At 45.2% G+C, this 20,515-nt stretch overlaps 1 protein-coding gene across 1 annotated transcript in view; it reads right to left on the reverse strand.

Moving 5' to 3' along the window:
- Window positions 1-14,049: 14,049 nt before the first annotated feature.
- LOC147114272 (uncharacterized) overlaps window positions 14,050-20,515 on the reverse strand; it is a 180,293-nt gene continuing 173,827 nt past the window's right edge. The window contains exon 7 of the mRNA XM_085996101.1: window positions 14,050-17,589. Coding sequence (XP_085852227.1) covers window positions 17,433-17,589 — 157 coding nt within the window. The 3' untranslated portion in view covers window positions 14,050-17,432. The remainder of the gene's footprint in view (window positions 17,590-20,515) is intronic.

Here is a 20,515-nt window from a genome sequence, read left to right on the forward strand (position 1 = left end):
AAAGTTGAGAAACGCTTGGCCCGTTCAGCGAATTCTGACATTCTGTTTGAAAAGCTCTTATTTTATACTCTTTTAGCAGTGGTTTCTTCTTTGATGTTTTCTGCTGATGTCAGCTAATTGTCTTTATTGATACCTCTTTCGAATGCTTTCTATTCTTTCTATCAATTCAACTATTGCATGCATAATTATTTCTCTACCTTTTAAGTGTTTCAAAAACCATCATAAAAACAATGACAGCTATGGTTTTTGTTTGATGTCCTTCTTACAAAATGCTTTCCATTCAATTCTTAATATTGGTTTTACTGCTTTTTACCAGACATTGTGTCTTTCTTTACTGCTCCAAGTTCAATACAAACACAATGCAATTGCTTGGTGTCTCTATTGGAGTCATATCTTCAAAGTGTCCTTGTTGGTATCACATTTACTATGACTATAAATTAAAGACACTTCAACTGAATGTTTCATGCATTTCTAGCTATCTCAATTGGTTGCATATTTAATCTTATGGTTCCTGTTTTCCAAGTTTAACATAAAACTATTTGACCAGCAAATGTTTATTTTACTTGATGTCATGTTTTCAAAGGCAAATGCCTCTTTTAATGTTTGTGTTTCTGTTCCAACGTGTTAGCTCTTAACACTTAAACTGGGCATTCTCATTGTGTTCGTTCCAAACTCTAGACTCTTTGGAAGCAAGTCTTTGCTTTTCAATAGGGTCTTAGTTTCTTGGTCAATATCCCTTTCCCATTTCAAAACCTGTTTACAACTTTGTTATCAACTGATCTTTATCTCAGAAGCCTGTTTGCAGCCTGTCTGCTGAGACTTGTGTCTTTTAAACCCAGTATGTCTTTTATTAATAATATTAGAAATATGTTCATGGTATCATGTGTTTCTCTGAATCATGGCTTTTCCTTCACACCCATACCTGTAGTTTGAGCTCACAATGTAGGCTGGCACTCCGGTGCAGTACTGAGGGAGCGCTGCCTTGTTAGAAATGTCATCTTGCCTCTTCTGGAGGTTCAGGTTGACATAAAAAATTCCATTGTTCTGTTGTCATAAGAAATAGGAGCAGGAGTAGGCCATTCGGCCCTTCGAGCCTGCTCCGCCATTCAATGAGATCATGGCTGATTTTCTGCCTCAACTCCATTCACCAGCCCCATTGCCATATCCCTTGATGCCCTTACTAGTCAGAAATCTATTGACTTCTGTTTTGAATATACCCAATGATTGAGCCTCCCCAGCCCTCTCGGGTAGAGAATTCCAAAGATTCACCACCCTCTGTGTGAAGAAATTTCTTCTCATCTCAGTCCTGAATGGCCTACCCTTTATCCTGAGGCTGTGGCCCCTGGTTCTAGATTCCCCAGCCAAGGGAAACATTCACCCAGCACCCACCCTATCAAGCCCTGTAATAATTTTGTATGCTTCAATGAGATCCCCTCTCATTCTTCTGAATTCAAGAGAATACAGGCCTAGTTTACTCAATCTCTTCTCACACGACAGTCCCGCCATCCCAGGAATTAATCTCATGAACCTTCGTTGCACTCCCTCTATGGCAAGTATATCCTTCCTTAGGTAAGGAGACCAAAATTGTACACCGTACTCCAGGTGTGGTCTCACCAAGGACATATATAATTGGAGTAAGACTTCTTTACTCCTGTACTCAAATCTTCTTGTAATGAAGGCCAGCATACCATTTGCCTTCCTAATGGCTTGCTGCACCTGCGCATTCACTTTCAGTGACTCATGTACAAGGATACCCAGGTCCCTTTGAGCATCTGCATTCCCCAATCTTTCACCATTTAGGAAATACCATCTTGGCCAACATTCCTCCCTCAACCAGCAGCATAGAAAGCAGATTTGCTCCTTCATTGCTGTGCGTTCTTGTATTTCTTCTTATGCTTTCTATGGTTTTGTCTATTTTAATTTAGATTGCTACATTGTTTTGATTTTCTGAGACTCTACATCCTCCTGAACTGTACAACCTTTTCTACTGGCCTGTAGTCAGCGACTTCAAATGCTAGAAGGGTTAAGATCGGGAACAGTCTTCGACCAAATGACATGGCTACCATATGGGAACACCAGATCAGGTAATGTAAGTGACTTGTACTTTCCTATGTTCCTGTATATTTGAGGGAGTGGACGATTGAAAGGTATTAGTTTTAGATGAGCTGCATAGTCTTTCCCCGCCCTGTACTTCCTTATATTCTGATGTTTATATAAGTCATGAATCGGGACAACAAAGGAGCAAGTAATTTGTGCTCGTTCTCATGAGTTTAATATAAATCGTGTTATCTTTACTGGCCATGACAATTTTTATACAATGCATTTGACCTATTGAATATTTTCTTGGGGTTGCATATAATTGAGTATAGGCTGCAGACAGTACTGTTCCTTCCCAGGCACTGGCTAGTGATCAGGAGTCCTACATTACAATAGTGACTACACTTCAGTAAATTACTTAATTGGCTGTGAGGTGCTTTGGGACATCCTGAGGTTATGTAAGGCGCTATAGAAATGCAAATTCTTTCTTTTTCTTTTCTGACTGATTTATTACTCTCTTCCCCAGCCTAGGGACAATTTTAATGCCCTTACAGGGTACAGCTATTCTGAGATCGATCAACCGAGCACAGACCAGAGTTTAAACACGATATCTATCTGATCTGGCATTACTCAATATAACTCCTGGTGGAACATTACCTACTGCACCAAAAGGTGTTCAATTCCTCATCAGTTTAAAATGTTAACTGTGCGACTGATTGGAAATGATATTTGTGGAATAAATCAGATAAAGTGTTGTAAGATTTGGATCACAGGTCACACACAGATTGCCCAAAGGGTCTTAGGAGTCATAGGCCATTTTATTAAGGAGCGGCAGTTCAAATATAATTAAATACAGCACGCAATCAGGATAGACATAGTAGACATACAACCCGTAACAAATGAGAATGGTTTACTGGCCCCAGAACCGATGGGCGGACAGACGGATGTTGAGACCGAACGGTGGTCTCCGATCCCTGCAGCCTGCGGCAGTGGTCTCTTCCTCTTTGGTCCTCTCCCGAGGCTGGCGGTGGTGTTAAGCCGAAGCTAGCATGAATCCACCTCGGTGAAACCCTTCCCCTCTCTGCCTGTTTTTCCCTTTCAGCTGCCCATTTATATACCTTATCGTTGGGGGGGTCAGTGGATACCTCGCGTCAATCATTTATTTAATCACTTTTACCCATTCAATTGTCCAATTACAGAGGAGTAGGTACCTTATGCAGACCCTCCCAGACTCTTGAGGTCACTCCTGTGCTTATCTCCTGTTTGGACATCTTGCACTTTCTCCTAGACAGTTTTGTTTATCATAAGGCTCCTTACTCGACCTCTTATCAGGCCTAGCTATGCCTACACAAAGGCCTGTTTCTGCATTATGCCCTTGTAAACGGCCTCAGCTCTTTGTGCAACTTCTTATCTGACATGATTGGAATTCTTCTGTGTCATCAGCTTATCCTGGCTGCTGAACGAGGCAAACCTGTTTCTTTTATAGAACCATTATTTCTTTTACAATTCACAATTTATTCCAATTCACGATTTCTTACAGTGTGCATATTTATAGAATCATAGAAATTTACGGCACAGAAGGAGGCCATTCAGCCCATCGTTACTGTGCCGGCCGAAGAAGAACTATCCAGCCTAATCCCACTTTCCAGCTCTTGTAGGTTACGGTACTACAAGTGCATATCCAAGTACTTTTTAAATGCAATGTGGGTTTCTGCCTCTACCAGCCTTTCAGGCAGTGAGATCCAGACCCCCCACCACCCTCTGGGTGAAAAAAGTTCTCCACTCCCCTCTAATCCTTCTACCAATTACTTTAAAACTAGGCCCCCTGGTTATTGACCTCTGTGCTAAGGGAAATAGGTCCTTCCTGTCCATTCTATCTTGGCTCCTCATAATTTTATACATCTCAATTAAATCATCCCTCAGCCTTCTCTGATCCAAAGAAAATATGTGACCTTGTTGCTAATGGTCTCTGTTCTACATCATTATAGACACAGTGACCTTATCAGATTCACAGGATTAGATTGGTGACTCATCACTGTGACCTTTATAAAACTACATGCATCATGATATCCAATCACAAAATATGGATAATTTTCCAACAAAATGATCTTACTTTTGCAGTAGAAAACCCACTAAGGCTCTGATTGATAGTTTTACTGATGTGAAGATATAAAGATATTGCATTCTATACTGACTCTTTTTTTAAGTTCTGGGGCTGTCAGCTTAAAGTTCTTCATTCAACTGTATAGATACGTTCTAAATAATGGAACAAACATGGAAGATCTCAGACTAATGCTGTCTGTACCATGTTCAATCTGCTGTTGCTGAGTGTATTTTAAATTTATTCAATGAAAATTGATTGCCCATTAAAGTGATGACTCACGAGTGGAAAAAATAATTCTGATGTGAATCATAATTCTTGTCATGTTTAGCAGCTGTACGCAGTATTCCGGAATTAATTAAAAGTCTGTCGAAGGAACATTTTGTGCTTCATCCTGGGGAGGGAGAGAATGAAGCCTTCAATTCATTTTTTAAAAAAAACTTACATATTACATGGGATCTACAGCACAGGAACAGGCCATTCTGCCCAACTTGTCCGTAGTGGTTTTTATGCTCCACCTCAGCCTCCCCCTGCCCCTCTTCATCTAACCCGATCAGCATAACCTTCTATTCCTTTCTCCCTCACCTGCCAATCTAGCTTCCCCTGAAATGCATCTCTGCTATTCGCCTCAGCTACTCCCTGCAGTAGTGAATTGTAGTAGTAAGTGTTGTTTGCAGAGGAATATTAGAAATGGACAATACAACAGTTCTTCATATCAGGCATCCGGTGTCAGCCTGAAGCACTTCCAGGTCAGATACAGAATAAAACAGCCTGGGGGAGAAATTGAATCACGTCCCCTTTGGGGCGCTAACTTCACTGGGACGCTACTTTTAGCACCCCGGAAAAATTAGCGCCCCCGCGGCCAAAATTGAGTGGTAGCAACTGGAAGTGCCCCGCCTCCGTCTTGGGGCGCTGTGAGGGAATATCGTGGCGCTATGTGCCACAGTATTGCAGGCCTTCCTCCCCTTCTTAAAGGGGAGGGGCCTTGCGCAGTGCGACCCGGGGCCCAGCTGGGCCCTCAGGGGTCGGGAGTGCCAGCAAAAGAACCCGGCACTCAAGAGAAGTGCCAGGCTCACAGAGCGCAGCCGGCACTCCGCGGGGGGTGGGAGGGGGCGGGTCAGGAGGCTGGGGATGGGAGCGGAGGCAGGTGCTGGCAGGCGGCCAGCAAAAACAATGGCCGCCCGGCACCTCATCTTTAAATAGCGCCACCCCGGCCGCAGGTAGGCCCCCCCTGACCTCATCGGACATAGCCGTCAGGTGGTAAGTCAGGGGGCGCTACCGAAGATCGCAGCTGGGGCGCGAACAGGAGGGGCAAAGCAACCGAATTTTCCCCCCCTTAGTCTGTTCCAATCTCCGAAATCTGACATTTGTCCCATGCCAGTTAGGTTGCCAGTTGGTGTTGAAATGGGATAGTTACAGCTGTGGCCCATACCCACTAATAACAGGGCTCAGACTGCACAACCCCATTTTATATATGATACTTAAAGACTTTATTTTTTGGATGGGGAGTAATGCCAGAAAATAATCCAGTTTAGGGGATGTGACTTCCATCAGTTGGGAAAAGCCAAGAATATTAAAACTGAAAGCACTTATTTTGAGAGTTATAATTCCTTTATTTTTCTCTCCTTCCCTTCATCCACACGGTGGCATAGTGGTTAGCAATGTTGCCTCACAGCACCAGGGACCCGGGTTCGAATCCGGCCTCGGGCGACTGTCTGTGTGGAGTTTGCACATTCTCCCCGTGTTTGCGTGGGTTTCCTCCGGGTGCTCCGGTTTCCTCCCACAGTCCAAAGATGTGCGGGTTAGGTTGATTGGCTATGATAAATTGACCCTTAGTGTTAGGGGGATTAAATATGTGGGGTTACGGGGATAGGGTGGGATATGTGTTGGTGTAGGGGTTACGGGGATCGGGTGGGATATGTGTCGGTGCAGGCTCGATGGGCCAAAATGGCCTCTATCTGCACTGTGGGGTTTCTGTGATTTCTGTGATTCCCCAGAACAGATTGTGTTGGGCCGAGCACATGCTGCAGTTGAGAGGACCAGGCCTCCATCAATACCAGTCTTCACCAGCCCACTAGGAGGCTCATGACATCAGCTCTTTGACGCTGTCAAACACTGACAATGTGTACACTAAGTTAATTCCTTCCTCTCAGGATGATTTAGAGATCTCTCCAGAACAGAAAGCTGAATGCTGCAACTTTTGACAGCTCGCGGCCATTCTGCTTTCTGTGCCGGTGAGATGAGGGACTCCCGAGACCTGAAGGAAGGAAGGCTGTAAAGGTAAGTAAAACTTCTTTAAACACTTTACACACACCAAACACACTTAACTCTGCACTCATGCACCCATCACTCACCTGAACACCGGACATCTCGAACCCTCCAAGCCCTTCAGCCCGACGGCCCGCCTCGCTAACTTGGCGTGGTTTGGAGCCGTCGGGAATCCCACACTTCAGGAATAAAAATAGGGATTAGGCTAAAAACTGCCTCTTAATTATCTGTTAACAGGCAGTTAATTGGCACTAATCCCCTTCCCGCCTCGGGGAGGCGGCTCCCAGCACAGGTCGGGTATCCGCCTCCTTTGAAACTGGCATGGAGGCAGGATGGGTTCGTGCCCCTGGATTTTGAGATTTTAACCCCCCACGTGCCTCCAATCCCGCCTCCACGGCCCAATGAAAATCCTGCCCATGGAGAACAAAGGCCAGGAAGTTATGCGAAACCTATATGAAACATTCTGGGCACCACACTTTAGGAAGGACGGACGTGAAGGCTTTGGAGAGGGTACAGAAGGGATTTACCAGAATGGTTCCAAGGCAGAGGGAATACAGTTACGTGGATAGGCTGGAGAAGCTGGGGATGGGCAGAGAAGTCTAAGAGGAGATTTGATAGAGGTGTTTAAAATCATGAGCGGTTTAGATAAGAGTAAATACAGAGAAACTGTTTCCAATGGCTGAAGGGTCGAGAATGAGAGGGCATTGATTCAAGGTGATTGGTAAAAGAACCAGAGGCGGAATGAGGAAAAAGGTTTTTCCGCGACGAGTGGTTAGGATTTGGAATGCACTGCCTGATAGGGGGGTGGATACAGATTCAAAAGAAAATTGGATAAATACTTGAAGGAGAAAAAAATTGCAGGGGATATGGGGAAAGAGCGAGGGAGTAGGACTAACTGGATTGCACTTCGAAAGAGCCGGCGCAGACTCGATGGGTTGAATGGCCTCCTTCTGTGCTGTATTATTCTATGATTTTAGTAGCACATTTGCCGCTGAGCCAGAAAGCTGTGGGCTTGAGTCCCATCGCAGGACCTGAGCACATAACCTAAACTGTTACTCCAGTGCAGTATTGAGGGAGATGGCAATGAGACATTAAACCAAGGCTCCCTCTATTTGTTCAGGTGGACTGTTCAAAGAGGACCAAGTAGTTCTCCTGGCTTCCTGGCCAACATTCCTCCTTCAATAAGAACATAAGAAATAGGAGCAGGAGTCGGCCATTCGGCCCCTTTGAGCCTGCTCCACCATTCAATAAGATCATGGCTGATCTTCTACCTCAATTCCACTTTCCTGCTCTATCCCCATATCCCTTGATTTCCTTAATATCCAAAAATCTATCGATCTCCGTCTTGAATATACTTAACGACTGAGCTTCCATAGCCCTCTGCGGTAAAGCATTTCAAAGATCCACCGCCTCTGAGTGAAGAAATTTCTCCTCATCTCAGTCCTAAATGGCCGACCCCTTATTCTGAGACTGTGAACCCCTGGTTCCAGACTCCCCATAATGGCTGCAGCATTTAGGAGCACTTCCCTTCATGTCTCTCAATTACATTAAAAAGGCACTATATAAATACAATATCTGGATCATGATCTGCAAGGAACAGAATGAATCGAGCTCTTCCACTGGCCAAAGTAAACTGGGGTCAAAGTAGGATAGCAAAATACTGTGGATGCTGGAAATCCGAAATAACAGCAGAAAATGCTGGAAAAACTCAGCAGGCCAGGGCAGCATCCGTGGAGAGAGAAACAGAGTCAACGTTTCAGGTCGATGACCTTTCGTCAGAACTGGAAAAAAAGCAGGAAATGGAAAGCAGGTTTAGGGGCTGGGAAAAGGGGGAGGAGATGATAGAACAAAAGGGAAGGTCAGTGATAGGATAGAAAGCAGGAGAGATTGAGAGACATTGAGAGACATTAAGAGATATTCAAGGCGAGAGGAGGTGGTAATGGGACAGGTTAAGGAATAAAGGATGGCTCTAGATGGGGTGTGAATTGCGCTGGCAGAATGAAAGACAGCTGCCATGTGGGAGGGAAGAAATAAAAAGCCAAACAAAAATTGTGGATTAAAAAAAAGAAGAAAATAAATATGTGATAGGGACCGAGGTCAAAGTAGGTTGTGATAAAGCAGGATGTATTTGGTTCTGGTCTTGCTGGGTACTTACAGAAACGCTTCTTGCTTTTCTCTTGAGATTTTCAAAGTTGGCTTTTTTCCGTAGCTGTTGGATCTCAGTCTAAATCTATGATGAATGGGCTGATGTGGGTGAAGGTGAGATGGTAGTTAAAATGAGAAGCTGCTTAGTTCTTTGAATAGTTAACCCTTTCAGGTGTGCCTTTGCTTTCATACACTTCCCCTATTCTGAAATAAGAATGAGGGATTAGGAGCGCTAAAAGATCATGGAGGATAAAACTCAGCGTTCTATTCATGTACTCGGTTTAGGGCGTGGTTTTGAAAGTTATCTGTGTGAACCCATCTTAAATCTAGACAAAGGTGATTCTGTGGAAACTATAAGAACCTAAACTTGATCGTTTTTTCTTAGATTCGTTCACGGGATGTGGGTGTCGCTGGCAAGGCCAGCATTTATTGCCCATTCCTAGTTGCCCTTGAGAAGGTGGCGGTGAGCTGCCTTCTTGAACCGCTGCAGTCCATGTGGTGAAATAACTGTTAAAGTAACTGTTGATCGAAACCGTTTTCTTTCCCTGGCTTCTTCTCATGAAGGTATTGATCCGTACCGGGTACAGTCTCACAGGCACCGGCTTTCCTTGCTTAAATGGCCATTCTTGTGCGAACATTGGCAGTGAGATTTGGCAGGCTATTCGAGCAGGGAGGGCGTCACCGTTGCACCCAACTCTGCCCTTACCTGATCCACATGCAGATTCCAGCAAGGTTCACAATCTTTACCAGGAATCGAGCTCAAGATCTTCCTACATAAGAATTAGGAGCAGCATTAGACCATAGGGCCCCTCGAGCCAGCCCATGAACAAATAAAAAAAAAAAAAATGTGATCAGTAAATATTTTTGTGCTTCATTCCTGGTTCTTCAGACTTACGGACATACTCTCCCGTTAGTAAGGAGGTAAGTTTAAGCATTGCTCTGATTCAGGCTGCATTAACACTACTGTAGTATCACTGTGAAGCATTACCTTGAGATGGTGCCAGTGCCTCTGGAGGAGCTGACAGCCACTTCAATGAATGGCGTTCTAAGGCCTACCTCAGCGGTCCTAAATTACGAATGAGAGCTGAATGTTCGACACGGGCAGTGCCACCTATATTTTCTGGTTGGCTCAGAACTTAGCACTGTGGTTTTCACAGCCGCTCGAACAAAAGCTGACATTTGTTTTTTACGCAGTGAGTTGTGATGATCTGGAATACACTGCCTGAAAGGGTGGGGGAACTTTCAAAAGGGAATCCATAGAATCATAGAAATTTACAGCACGGAAGGAGGCCATTCAGCCCATCGTGTCTGCTCCGGTCGACAAAGAGCCACCCAGCCTAATCCCACTTTCCAGCTCTTGGTACGTAGCCTTGTAGGTTACGGCACTTCAAGTGCACATCCAAGTTCTTTTTGAATGTGGCGAGAGTTTCTGCCTCTACCACCCTTTCAGGCAGTGAGTTCCAGACCCCCACCACCCTCTGGGTGAAAAAATTGCCCCTCAAATCCCCTCTAAGCCTCCTACCTATTACTTTAAATCTATGCCCCCTGGTTGTTGACCCCTCTGCTAAGGGAAACGGCCCCTCATAATTTTATACACCTCAATTAGGTCTCCCCTCAGCTTCCTCTGTTCCAAAGAAAACAACCCCAGCCTATCCAATCTTCCGCATAGCTAAAATTCCCCAGCCCAGTCAACGCTCTTGTAAATCTCCTCTGTACCCTCTCTAGTACAATCACATCTTTCCTGTAATGTGGTGACCAGAACTGCACACAGTATTCTAGCTGAGGTCGAACTAGTATTTTATACAGTTCAAGCATAACCTCCCTGCTCTTATATTCTATGTAAGAAATCACACAACACCAGGTTATAGTCCAACAGCTTTATTTGAAATCACAAGCTTTCGGAGCGCTGCTCCTTCTTCAGGTGAAGTGGAGAAATGCATAAAGACACAGCTTATATAGTCAGAGAATCATGTCAGATGTTTACAGGTAACCTTTACAACTGCCATTTATCGCACCTCGGCAGAGAGATAATCACAGCAGTCAAAGGTGTGAATGGTGTCCAAACAGGTCAGTCAGGGAAACATTACATCAAAGAACAATGAGGTGGGGTCACAAGGGGTCAAATATTGCAGATGCTGGGGTCTGTATGAAAAACAAAAAAACAGACAAAAAACATTTTTTTTGGCTGGAAATCACAGCAGGTCCAGCCGCATCTGTGTAGAGAGAACAAGCCAATGTCGACTCAAGTCTGGATGACCCTGCATCAGGTGGGGTTACATGTAGCGTGACATGAACCCAAGATCTCGGTTAAGGCCGTCCTCATGGGTGCGGAACTTGGCTATCAGTTTCTGCTCGACGATTTTGCGTTGTCGTGTGTCTCGAAGGCCACCTTGGAGAATGCTTACCCGAAGATCGGAGGCTGAATGTCCTTGACTGCTGAAGTGTTCCCCAACTGGGAGGGAACACTCCTGCCTGGTGATTGTTGCGCGGTGTCCGTTCATCCGTTGCCGCAGTGTCTGCATGGTCTCGCCGATGTACCATGCTCCGGGGCATCCTTTCCTGCAACGTATGAGGTAGACAACGTTGGCCGAGTCACATGAGCATGTACCATGTACCTGGTGGGTGGTGTCCTCACGTGTGATGATGGTATCTGTGTTGATGATCTGGCATGTCTTGCAGAGGTTGCTGTGGCAGGGTTGTGTGGTGTCGTGGTCGCTGTTCTCCTGGAAGCTGGGTAATTTGCTGCGAACGATGGTCTGTTTGAGGTTAGGCGGCTGTTTGAAAGCGAGTAGTGGAGGCGTGGGGATGGCCTTAGCGAGGTGTTCGTCGTCATCGATGACATGTTGAAGGCTGCGAAGAACATGGCGTAGTTTCTCCGCTCCGGGGAAGTACTGGACGACGAAGGGTACTCTGTTGGTTGTGTCCCGTGTTTGTCTTCTGAGGAGGTCTATGCGATTTTTCGCTGTGGCCCGTCGGAACTGTCGATCGACAAGTCGAGCGTCATATCCCGTTCTTACAAAGGCGTCTTTCAGTGTCTGTAGGTGTCCATCGCGTTCCTCCTCGTCTGAGCAGATCCTGTGTATTCGCAGGGCTTGTCCATAGGGGATGGCTTCTTTAACGTGGTTAGGGTGGAAGCTGGAGAAGTGAAGCATCGTGAGGTTGTCCGTGGGCTCGGCTAATAAAGGCAAGTATCCCGTATGCCTTCTTAACCACCTTATCTACCTGTCCTGCTACTTTCAGGGCTCTGTGGACATGCACTCCAAGGTCCCTCCTTTCCTCTGCACTTCTCAGTGTCCTACCATGTACTGTATTGTGTATTCCCTTGCCTTGTTAGCCCTCCCCAAATGCATTGCCTCACACTTGTCTGGATTGAATTCCATTTGCCACTGTTCTGCCCACCTGACCAGTCCATTGGATATATACAGGAAACTCTTTGGTATCCGGCACCGACGGGACCGGCGTGTTGCCGGTTGATCAAAAATTCCAGATGACGCAGAGGGTTATCTACCGAGGCTATTTTTAACAAACAAAAATAAAAATTCAAGAAATGTGCAGTATATAGTAATTGGGTACTCACCTACAGAATGTTGTGTTAAATGGATGGTGGAAGATGCTTGATTAAGTACAGTACTGCCAGTTGAGGGTAATGCAATACAATGACTACCAGCAGCGTGGGAGACACACAGTACCCCTGTAAAATGGCGGACCAGAAGAGACTACCAGCAGCGCGGGAGAGTCAGACTCCTGTTATTGAGGTGTTCCGACTTCCGACAGCGCCAAGAAGCCGCGTAGTGGCAGTTTGGAGAACTACCCCCCACTGACTAACTCGGCCACTGCGGGAGACTCGGACTTGGACTCGGGAACATTGCTGGTTATTGAGGTGTTGTTTTCGGGTGAGAATTTTGCTGGTTAATAAAGAATTCTGGATATTTAGGTGCCGTTTAAACGAGAGTTTCCTGTACTTGGAAAGGAAACATTTTCAGGGCTATGGGGAAAGTGAGGGGACAATGGGACTAATTGGATAGTGCTTTCAAAGAGCTGGCACAGACACGAGGGGCCAAATGGCCTCCTTCTGTGCTGTATGATTCTATGTTGCAGCTAGTGCTGTGGAATCTTGCCTGCGATGTAATAAGAGCAGATTCTGCAGCAGAGGAAGTGCCAGAGTATTTCACAACCTTCGAAGGTTCGTACTGTAAAAGGGCACACAAAGGACTATTATGGCTCACAGGCCAGAAGGTCAATGGTTTGATCCCTGATCAGTGCCGAATTAACAGATCTCAGCTCTTTGAAGTTCTACAAGTTACCTCAATCCCGCCCCTTGAGATAGGGAGGGGCAATGACCAGCCAAGGCTGATTGTTATGCTGTGTGGACACTGGATGAGGACAGCAGCCGGCTTGGTTTTGATGCCCCTTAAAGGCTGCATAACGCTAAAAGCCCTCCATCCAGACTCACACAGGAGGAATAGACACTTTATTGAGGAAAGCCGACACCCATACAACTCACCCCACCCAGGAGTCAATGCCTCCAGAAATATAAAATTCACTGGACCGTGAGCTCCTTATATAAAAACCTTGCTACATGTATCATTCTTCTTAAGAAAGCTTAACTGAATTTAGTTCACAATTCTGGGTACCACACTCTAGGAAGGACGTGAAGGCTTTAGAGAGGGTATGGAAGAGATTTAATAGAATGGTTCCAGGGATGAGGGATTACAGTGACTTGGAGAGACTGGAGAAGCTGGGGTTGTTCTCCTTAGAGCAGAGAAGGCTAAGAGGAGATTTTTACAGAAGTTTTTAAAATCATGAAGGGTTTAGATGGAGTAAATAAAGAGAAACTGTTTCCAATGGCTGAAGGGTCGATAACCAGAGGCCACAGATTCAAGGTGATTGGCAAAAGAACCAGTGGCGACATGAGGGAAAACTTTTCCACGCAACGAGTGGTTAGAATTTGGAATGAGCTGCCTGATAGGGTGGTGGAAACAGATTCAATAGTAGCCTTCAAAAGGGAATTGCATAAATACTTGAAAAAGAAAAAAATTGTAGGGATATGGAGAAAGAGCGGGAGTGTGGGACTAACTGGGTTGCTCTTCGAAGGAGCCGGTGCAGACACGATGGGCCGAATGGCCTCCTTCTGTGCTGTGCTGTTCTATGATTCTAAGACAAGAAATTAGGACCAAGAGGACATGAATGGAAACTAGTGATAAGTGAATTTAAAATGGGTATCAGGAAGAACTTCTTCACTGAAAGAGTGAGAAATGTTTGGAATGATCTTTCAGATAAGGTAGTAGAGACACAACACTGGGGTTATTCAAGATACAGTTGGATGTTTTGATAGGAAAACTTGTGTACCAGAGGGAAGAGTTTAAACAGGATGAATAGCCTTTCCTCACCCTGATTCTCCTTGTCTTATTTTACATGCCCTCGTAACATAATACAAAACTGAATGTGTCACTTCTACTGAAGAGTAACCGCTGGATATTAAAACACAGACACAGTGATTGGATTAAAGGAATAATTTTACTGGAAAGACTGAAGTTAGAGCAAAACATTACTAATATAATCTAATGCAATTAAAGTAAAGCAAGATGCTTGCACTAGGATTACAGCAATTCAGTTCAGAAGAAAAATACGGGGCACAATGTACTCACTCAGTGTCATACAGGCTATTATACTGATGTCGGCAATTGCAAGCAAACCTCAGAAATAGACATGTACATCATAAGGAAGGATCTACCACCTTCATGTTCGACTAATGTAGGATTATTGTACATAAAAAGTAGTGTATAAGAAGTCTACAACACCACACAGTATAACTGTAATAAAACAAGTTTTAGCAAAAAACATCCAAGAAACTACAAAGTAATTCACAATGTCTCCAGGTCTAATTCAGTCTTTTTATTTTTCTAAGAAATAGGACAGATACTTGTATATGTTTATATTCATATTCATTACTCACAGGACACATTCAGCATGCCTAAATATTAAAACAGCTACAGACTACTCACTCTATTGCACTGGCTGCCAAGGTTTTATTCCCAAAGCTATGGCTGATTGGTCCAGTCTTAGAGAAACTACGTTATAGGGTTATCGCTAGTATTTAAATAAAGTCTCTAAATAGCTGAAGTCCCTGTTCCACAAAACTTTAGCCCCATTCATGGTTGCCACCTGTCTGTGATTGAACTGGACGATCCATTTCCCCCCCCCCACCCAACTTTTTTTGCCCCTTTATTTTCTCCTCTCCTGAAGGCACTAACTCCGACTGCGCGGGTCCATGGGCACAGGCAGCCCTCCCGTACCTTGCCCCAGTGACTACTCTTCACGTGGAACCTTCTAGTGTTGGTTGCTGGATCGCAGTCAGGAGCAGGAAGTCTAGGGTACTGTTCCCTACAGAGTGCAGGGCACCGAGGCTAGTTGTAACTCCCTATTTTTTTTTAATTCATTCGTGAGACGTGGGCATTGCTGGCAAGGCCAGCATTTATTGCCCGTCCCCTAACTGCTCCTGAGAAGGGGGTGGTGAGCCGCCGCCTTGAACCGCTTGGAGTCCGTGCGGTGAAGCTGCACCCCACAGTGCTACTGGGTAGCGAGTTCCAGGATTTTGACCCAGCGACGATGAAGGAACGGCTGATATATTTCCAAGTCAGGATGGTGTGTGCGACTTGGAGGTGGTGGTGTTTCCAGGCGACTGCTGCCCCTGTCCTTCTAGGTGGTAGAGGTCGCGGGTTTGGGAGGTGCGTGTCGAGGTCAGCCAACAGTAAAGTCCAGGGTGTAGATCTCGACTGTGCGCGACAGTGTAAAACCGGTGAAAGCGAGTCGGCAGCCCATTTTATATCTCCCCCGAATTTTATTTCGATTGACTTCAACGGAATCACACGACTCGGTATCACCCGTTTTACAGTATCGCACAAAGTCGAGATCTACCCAAGGAGTCAGACTGGAAATTTCTAAACTTTAGACCAGACACTAAAAGCCTGTTGTTTTTTTCTCCGCTTACTTCCATGTCTCATCAGGTGGAGGCATTAGGTTTTCGATTAATTTTAATTTTCAGCAAAGGACACCGCAGAACTCAGGCCAAGATCCCCCTCTGTGCGCTGTCTGATCCCACCCTCCCGTCCAGTTTTGGGTCCGTCAGAAGGTGGCAACCCTAGCCCCACTTATAACCCTTTTTTTTTGGTATTTTATTGTACTCGTCTTTCCTCCTTCCTTATTGCTCCATTCTTTCCCTCTAAGAGACCTTGTGCCATCATGTGTTCTACTTCAGGCAGGATAGCAGGGCACTCGAAGCCATGACCTTGTGAATGCCCACAGTCATCATCACTACCATCCTCGGATCAGCCGGCATGAGACACAACTCCAAGGGAGTGAGGCGGACAGTGTCAGGGTTCTTTTGTTTCTTGGCCAGATACTGTTTTCTAGTTAGTGCTCTGTCTGGCTGAAAGCTGATACAAATCAACTAACGGAGGAAAGGAGGCCTCAATTATTTTTCTCAATTGCTTGTTTCTTTTTCCTCTTTTCTGATCTGTCCCACCCCTCCTAAAGCTAAATACGGGGTGTTAAACAGTGAATAAATTACAGAAAATATAATGCAAGCGATAACCCTCAGTGTGACCAACATGCACAATGAGAAAATCGACTCTTAAAGTGTTCCTTAATCTATATTAAGGCTGCGTGACATTTTGGACTGAATAAATGGAGACAAGATACAATGAATGGTTGACTGAATTTAAATTGTGGCTGCTAGCATTTGTGTAACAGCTGTTTGAAGAAGGGAATGGGTTTTCTTTAAATGTTTCCCTTAGTTTCCCTCCATCATGGTTGGGGGTTGGGGGATCAAACTCTCATGGGACCTTTCTCCAGGAAAGGCACGATTTCTCGCTGACTTAAATTGGAATAGTTCTCTCTTCTCAGCTGACAATCCATTTGTGATGGAGCAGGACGGTCTATGCCAGTGGTCCTCCTAGTATGGCCCAAGGGCCATTTGAAGCCTATCTCCTCCTCGCCCGAGAACCTCAGAAAACTTGCTTCTCCCACCCATCTCTAGACTGCTATTTACAGCCATGCCAGATGCTGATGGGATTCAGCCCGTTCCCCCCCCCCCCGTCCCCCCCCCCCCCCTTGCTCTTCAGACAGAGACAGCTACTTGGAGGCAGTGCCAGCCAAAGGCCCAGCAGTTACTACAGCAAAACTGAAATTAGAAGCTTACTGCGAGGAATCATGATGGTCAGGGGGAGAGACTCAAGTCCCATCAGTCCACAGTATCACCATGTTGGAGCATTCCTGAAAGGGGCCCTTGATCAAGCCAGTGCTTGGGACTGTACCCCCATTGATAAAAACGTTTGTGAATAACACTGGCCTAATGCCAATTTTATTTCTTCCCTGGCATTTTTGGGAAGAGATACAATTCCTGACAGGTTCCATGCAGCAATGATACTCAGAACCACAACCGCCTAGTCTGGAGCAAGTTGCCTTAATCTCTGGGTTGCGGGGGGGGGAATAACTGTTGAACACCTTTAGGCAGATAGACCATGTTAAACAACTGAGCATGTCCAGTTGGTACAGTTTGCCATTCTTTCTTTGTATTACTCGTTCAACGTGAGGCGAACTGAAGCATTTTGAACATGCTCATTGGAAATGCAAAAAGAAAAACTCCATTCCCTTTCAAACTAATACTTAGTGCAGCAAAGGACCTGCTTTGGCCCAGTGATTTTTTTTTTTAAGTGACATTTAGTAATTTATTTTTTTTGAAAAACGTGCTTCAGTCATGCAGCTCCATTTTTTTAATAATTTTCACTCTTATATTCAATTCCATTCAGCTTCCTCTCCGCTTTATTTACCGCTTTTTTTCTTCTTCCCGAAAGTAATGAAGGACTTCTTCCCTTCGCGCTCAGTTGTTGACTTCCCGGAGAGCGTGGTCGTGGTCCCGGGAATGTAGACGTTGTGCAGGTAGTCGGTGGCCTGGCGGTGAGCAGGGAATTTCACCGCCAGCCTGGGCGTCCAGCTCTGGCCTCCCACCTCCCGAACCGGCGATGCCTCTATGATCTCTGAAAAGGAGATTTTGAGTAAAAAAAAAATCATCAGTAATTATCCCCGGCCGGCGCTAAATAATAACGGACGATTGCTTTCGCCCCCACGCCTGGTCACAAGAGAGCTGCCCAAGGTTCTTTTTTTTTTTGTTGCTCTTCAATTTGCCTCAGTGGGGAAGTGTTCAGTCCTCGCTACGTTAACCTATGGTTAGAGAGCCAATGTCTGGGCGTTTGGAAACACAAGTTCATTCCCATCACTACGGTGCCCTTTAGTTATGCAATTTATTTTTTACATTCTTGCAGGAGTGGAGTTTTGCAGGTAAATCTGCCCCTTTTTGTGTGTCATTCTACTTCCCTTTTTTCCCATCAACCAAAGTCAGCACCTTACAGCTGAGGGGTGGTGGGGACATCACCGCCACTAGTGTCCCCTGTAAGCTGCCTCAGCATAAGCCTGACTTCCTTAATATTCCCTTATCACTCGTGGCCTTGATACCTGGAACCATCTTGGTCATCTCTTTATCTTTTCATCGAGTACTTTTTGAGGCCAGAATTAGCTTACCAAAATGTCTTTTTGTATATTGTTTATTTTATAAGTAGATGTTTTTCTCTCCTGACAAAAAAATGTGTACGAAAGAAAAGAAAGGCTTGTATTTATACAGCGCCTTTGATGACCTCAGGACCTCCCAAAGTATTTTAGAAGCAATCAAAATCTTTTTAAGTGCAGTCACTGTTGTAGGAAACGTTACTGCCAATTTTGTGCACAGCAAGCTCCCACAAACGGTACTGTGATAATGACTAGATAATCTCTTTTAGTGATGTTGGTCGAGGGACAAATGTTGGCCAGGCCCCCGGGATAACTCGATAGCAAAATACTGCAGATGTTGGAAATCCGAAATAACAACAGAAAATGCTGGAAAAACTCAGCAGGTCAGGCAACATCCGTGGAGAGAAATTTGAGTTGACGTTTCGGGCGACCCGAAACGTCAACTCAAATTTCTCTCCACGGTGTTGCCTGACCTGTTGAGTTTTTCCAGCATTTTCTGTTGTTACCCGGGATAACTCCTCTGCTCTTCTTCGAATAGTGCCATGGGCTCTTTTACATCCTCCTGAGAGAACAGCCGGGGCCTCGGTTTAACATCCCATCCTGAAGATGGCTATGAATATTGCAAAGTAATGCCTTGTTAGTGACAATACCTATTCTTCAAATCTGAAGCAATTGAAAGAAAGGAGATTCCCGTAAAGGGTCAGTGAAGCCCCAAGCTGTTCAGGCAACCCTGCTCAGGTCATAATGTAGAGCTACACTCACCATGACGTCAAGATGGTACACAGGTTCAAGGATGTACTTAAAAGTATTAAGCACTGTTCTTTCTATCGCAGTCGGAAAGCATTCTCTAAAGCAGCAGTGCACAGCACAAAATATTCCTGATTCCACCAGACATTCTGTACTGATTTGCCAAAGCTTTCAAAAAATTTGGTAAATATCAGCCTAACCATTTTAACCATGGAAACAGTTTCCCGAGCTAAATCTAGGAGGTATGTTCCAGCTGTTGAAAGAAAACTTGGGTCCGATGTCTGGGAATTTCCTCAGCGCCAATCCCGCCATGCCACCGTAACATTCGCCGGGCGTGTGGTGGTTACCCCACTTGCAGGCGCAAACAGGGTTTCCACTGTGACTCCCGGTGAAGTTCTGGCGACGGAGCAGCAGAGGGTCCAGGAACTTGACTTCGAGTTAAGGTAGTGGAGGCAAGACTTCTGAATCATTTCAGAAACAGCTGGATGCCGTGATGGTGGGGTGAGGGGGGGGGGCGGATGGTGGGGGCAACTGTAGGTTTTTTGTGGACGGATGAGCTTGGAGTGGCCAAAATGGCCTTCATCATCTGTCTTAATCTTGGGGTCCTAGCAGCTAAGAGCCAAGATTAAAGTCAAGCTTGGTTTTGCTTCAATCAAACTTTTTATTTACAAATAAGAAAATCATATGGATGTCTCCAGCAGGTGTGTGTATGGGAACTGGATTGTTTGATACTCTAATGCTCGTGAATTGGTAACACAAATATTCCAGATGATATTTCTTAAATGAAAGGATTAATATCTCATCAATTTTGCAGGGGAGCAGAGATAGCTTTGTTAAATATTAACCTACTCAGTTTAATAGAGCATTACACTCTCCTAGATTAACACCTCGTCCCCACAGTAAATTAAAGTGTAAAACATATTTCTCTGCAAGTTTGGATTATGTGAAAGATTTGGCTCAACAGGAACAGGTTGTGAAGCAGCGTACTGCCACTAGATATTTATTCGCAGCACGGCAGCTGTTCATTAATGAGCACTCTTTTGTCAAATGGAAGCCACATGCAGAAATAAAGGAAAAAGTTACACATAAGGGTTTTCTGGTTAGTTCTTGTTGAGTGGACTTGGCAGGAAGAGTCAGGGTTCTTCATCTGTTGCGTGGTCTTCAGCAGCATAGAGAAGAAATGTTTTATGAAACAATGCATCTGGCATACAGACAAGGAAGGCCCCAGGCTTGGATCCCTGCTTTTACGCTGAAGTCAACCGAGGTAGTGACAGAGGTGCTCGTGACCCTCGTGTAAGCGAGGTGGGGGGACGGGGGGGGAAATCAACCAGAGCCTCTGCTCCTGATCACTATGTAGTGAGCCCTACTGGAAAGTGCGTTCGCATTGATGCAACAAAGACAGGATTGGGCTCAGATATGATATGTACGATGTGCGAATAGCCTGCCAACACTCCTGGTCAAGACTTGTGCATGAATAATGGCGATTTGGGTGGCAGGCAGTGACTAGTGGGGTATTGCAGGGATCGGTGCTAGGACCCCAGTTATTCACAATATATATTAATGATCTAGACGAGGGAACTAGATGTAATATCTCCAAGTTTGCAGACGACACAAAGCTGGGTGGGCATGTGTGCTGTGAGGAGGATGCCGAGA

Source organism: Somniosus microcephalus, chromosome 8, assembly GCF_052327205.1.
Source record: "Somniosus microcephalus isolate GS21.2 chromosome 8, FLI_Smic_1.0, whole genome shotgun sequence".
NCBI classification, from domain to species: Eukaryota; Metazoa; Chordata; class Chondrichthyes; order Squaliformes; family Somniosidae; genus Somniosus; species Somniosus microcephalus.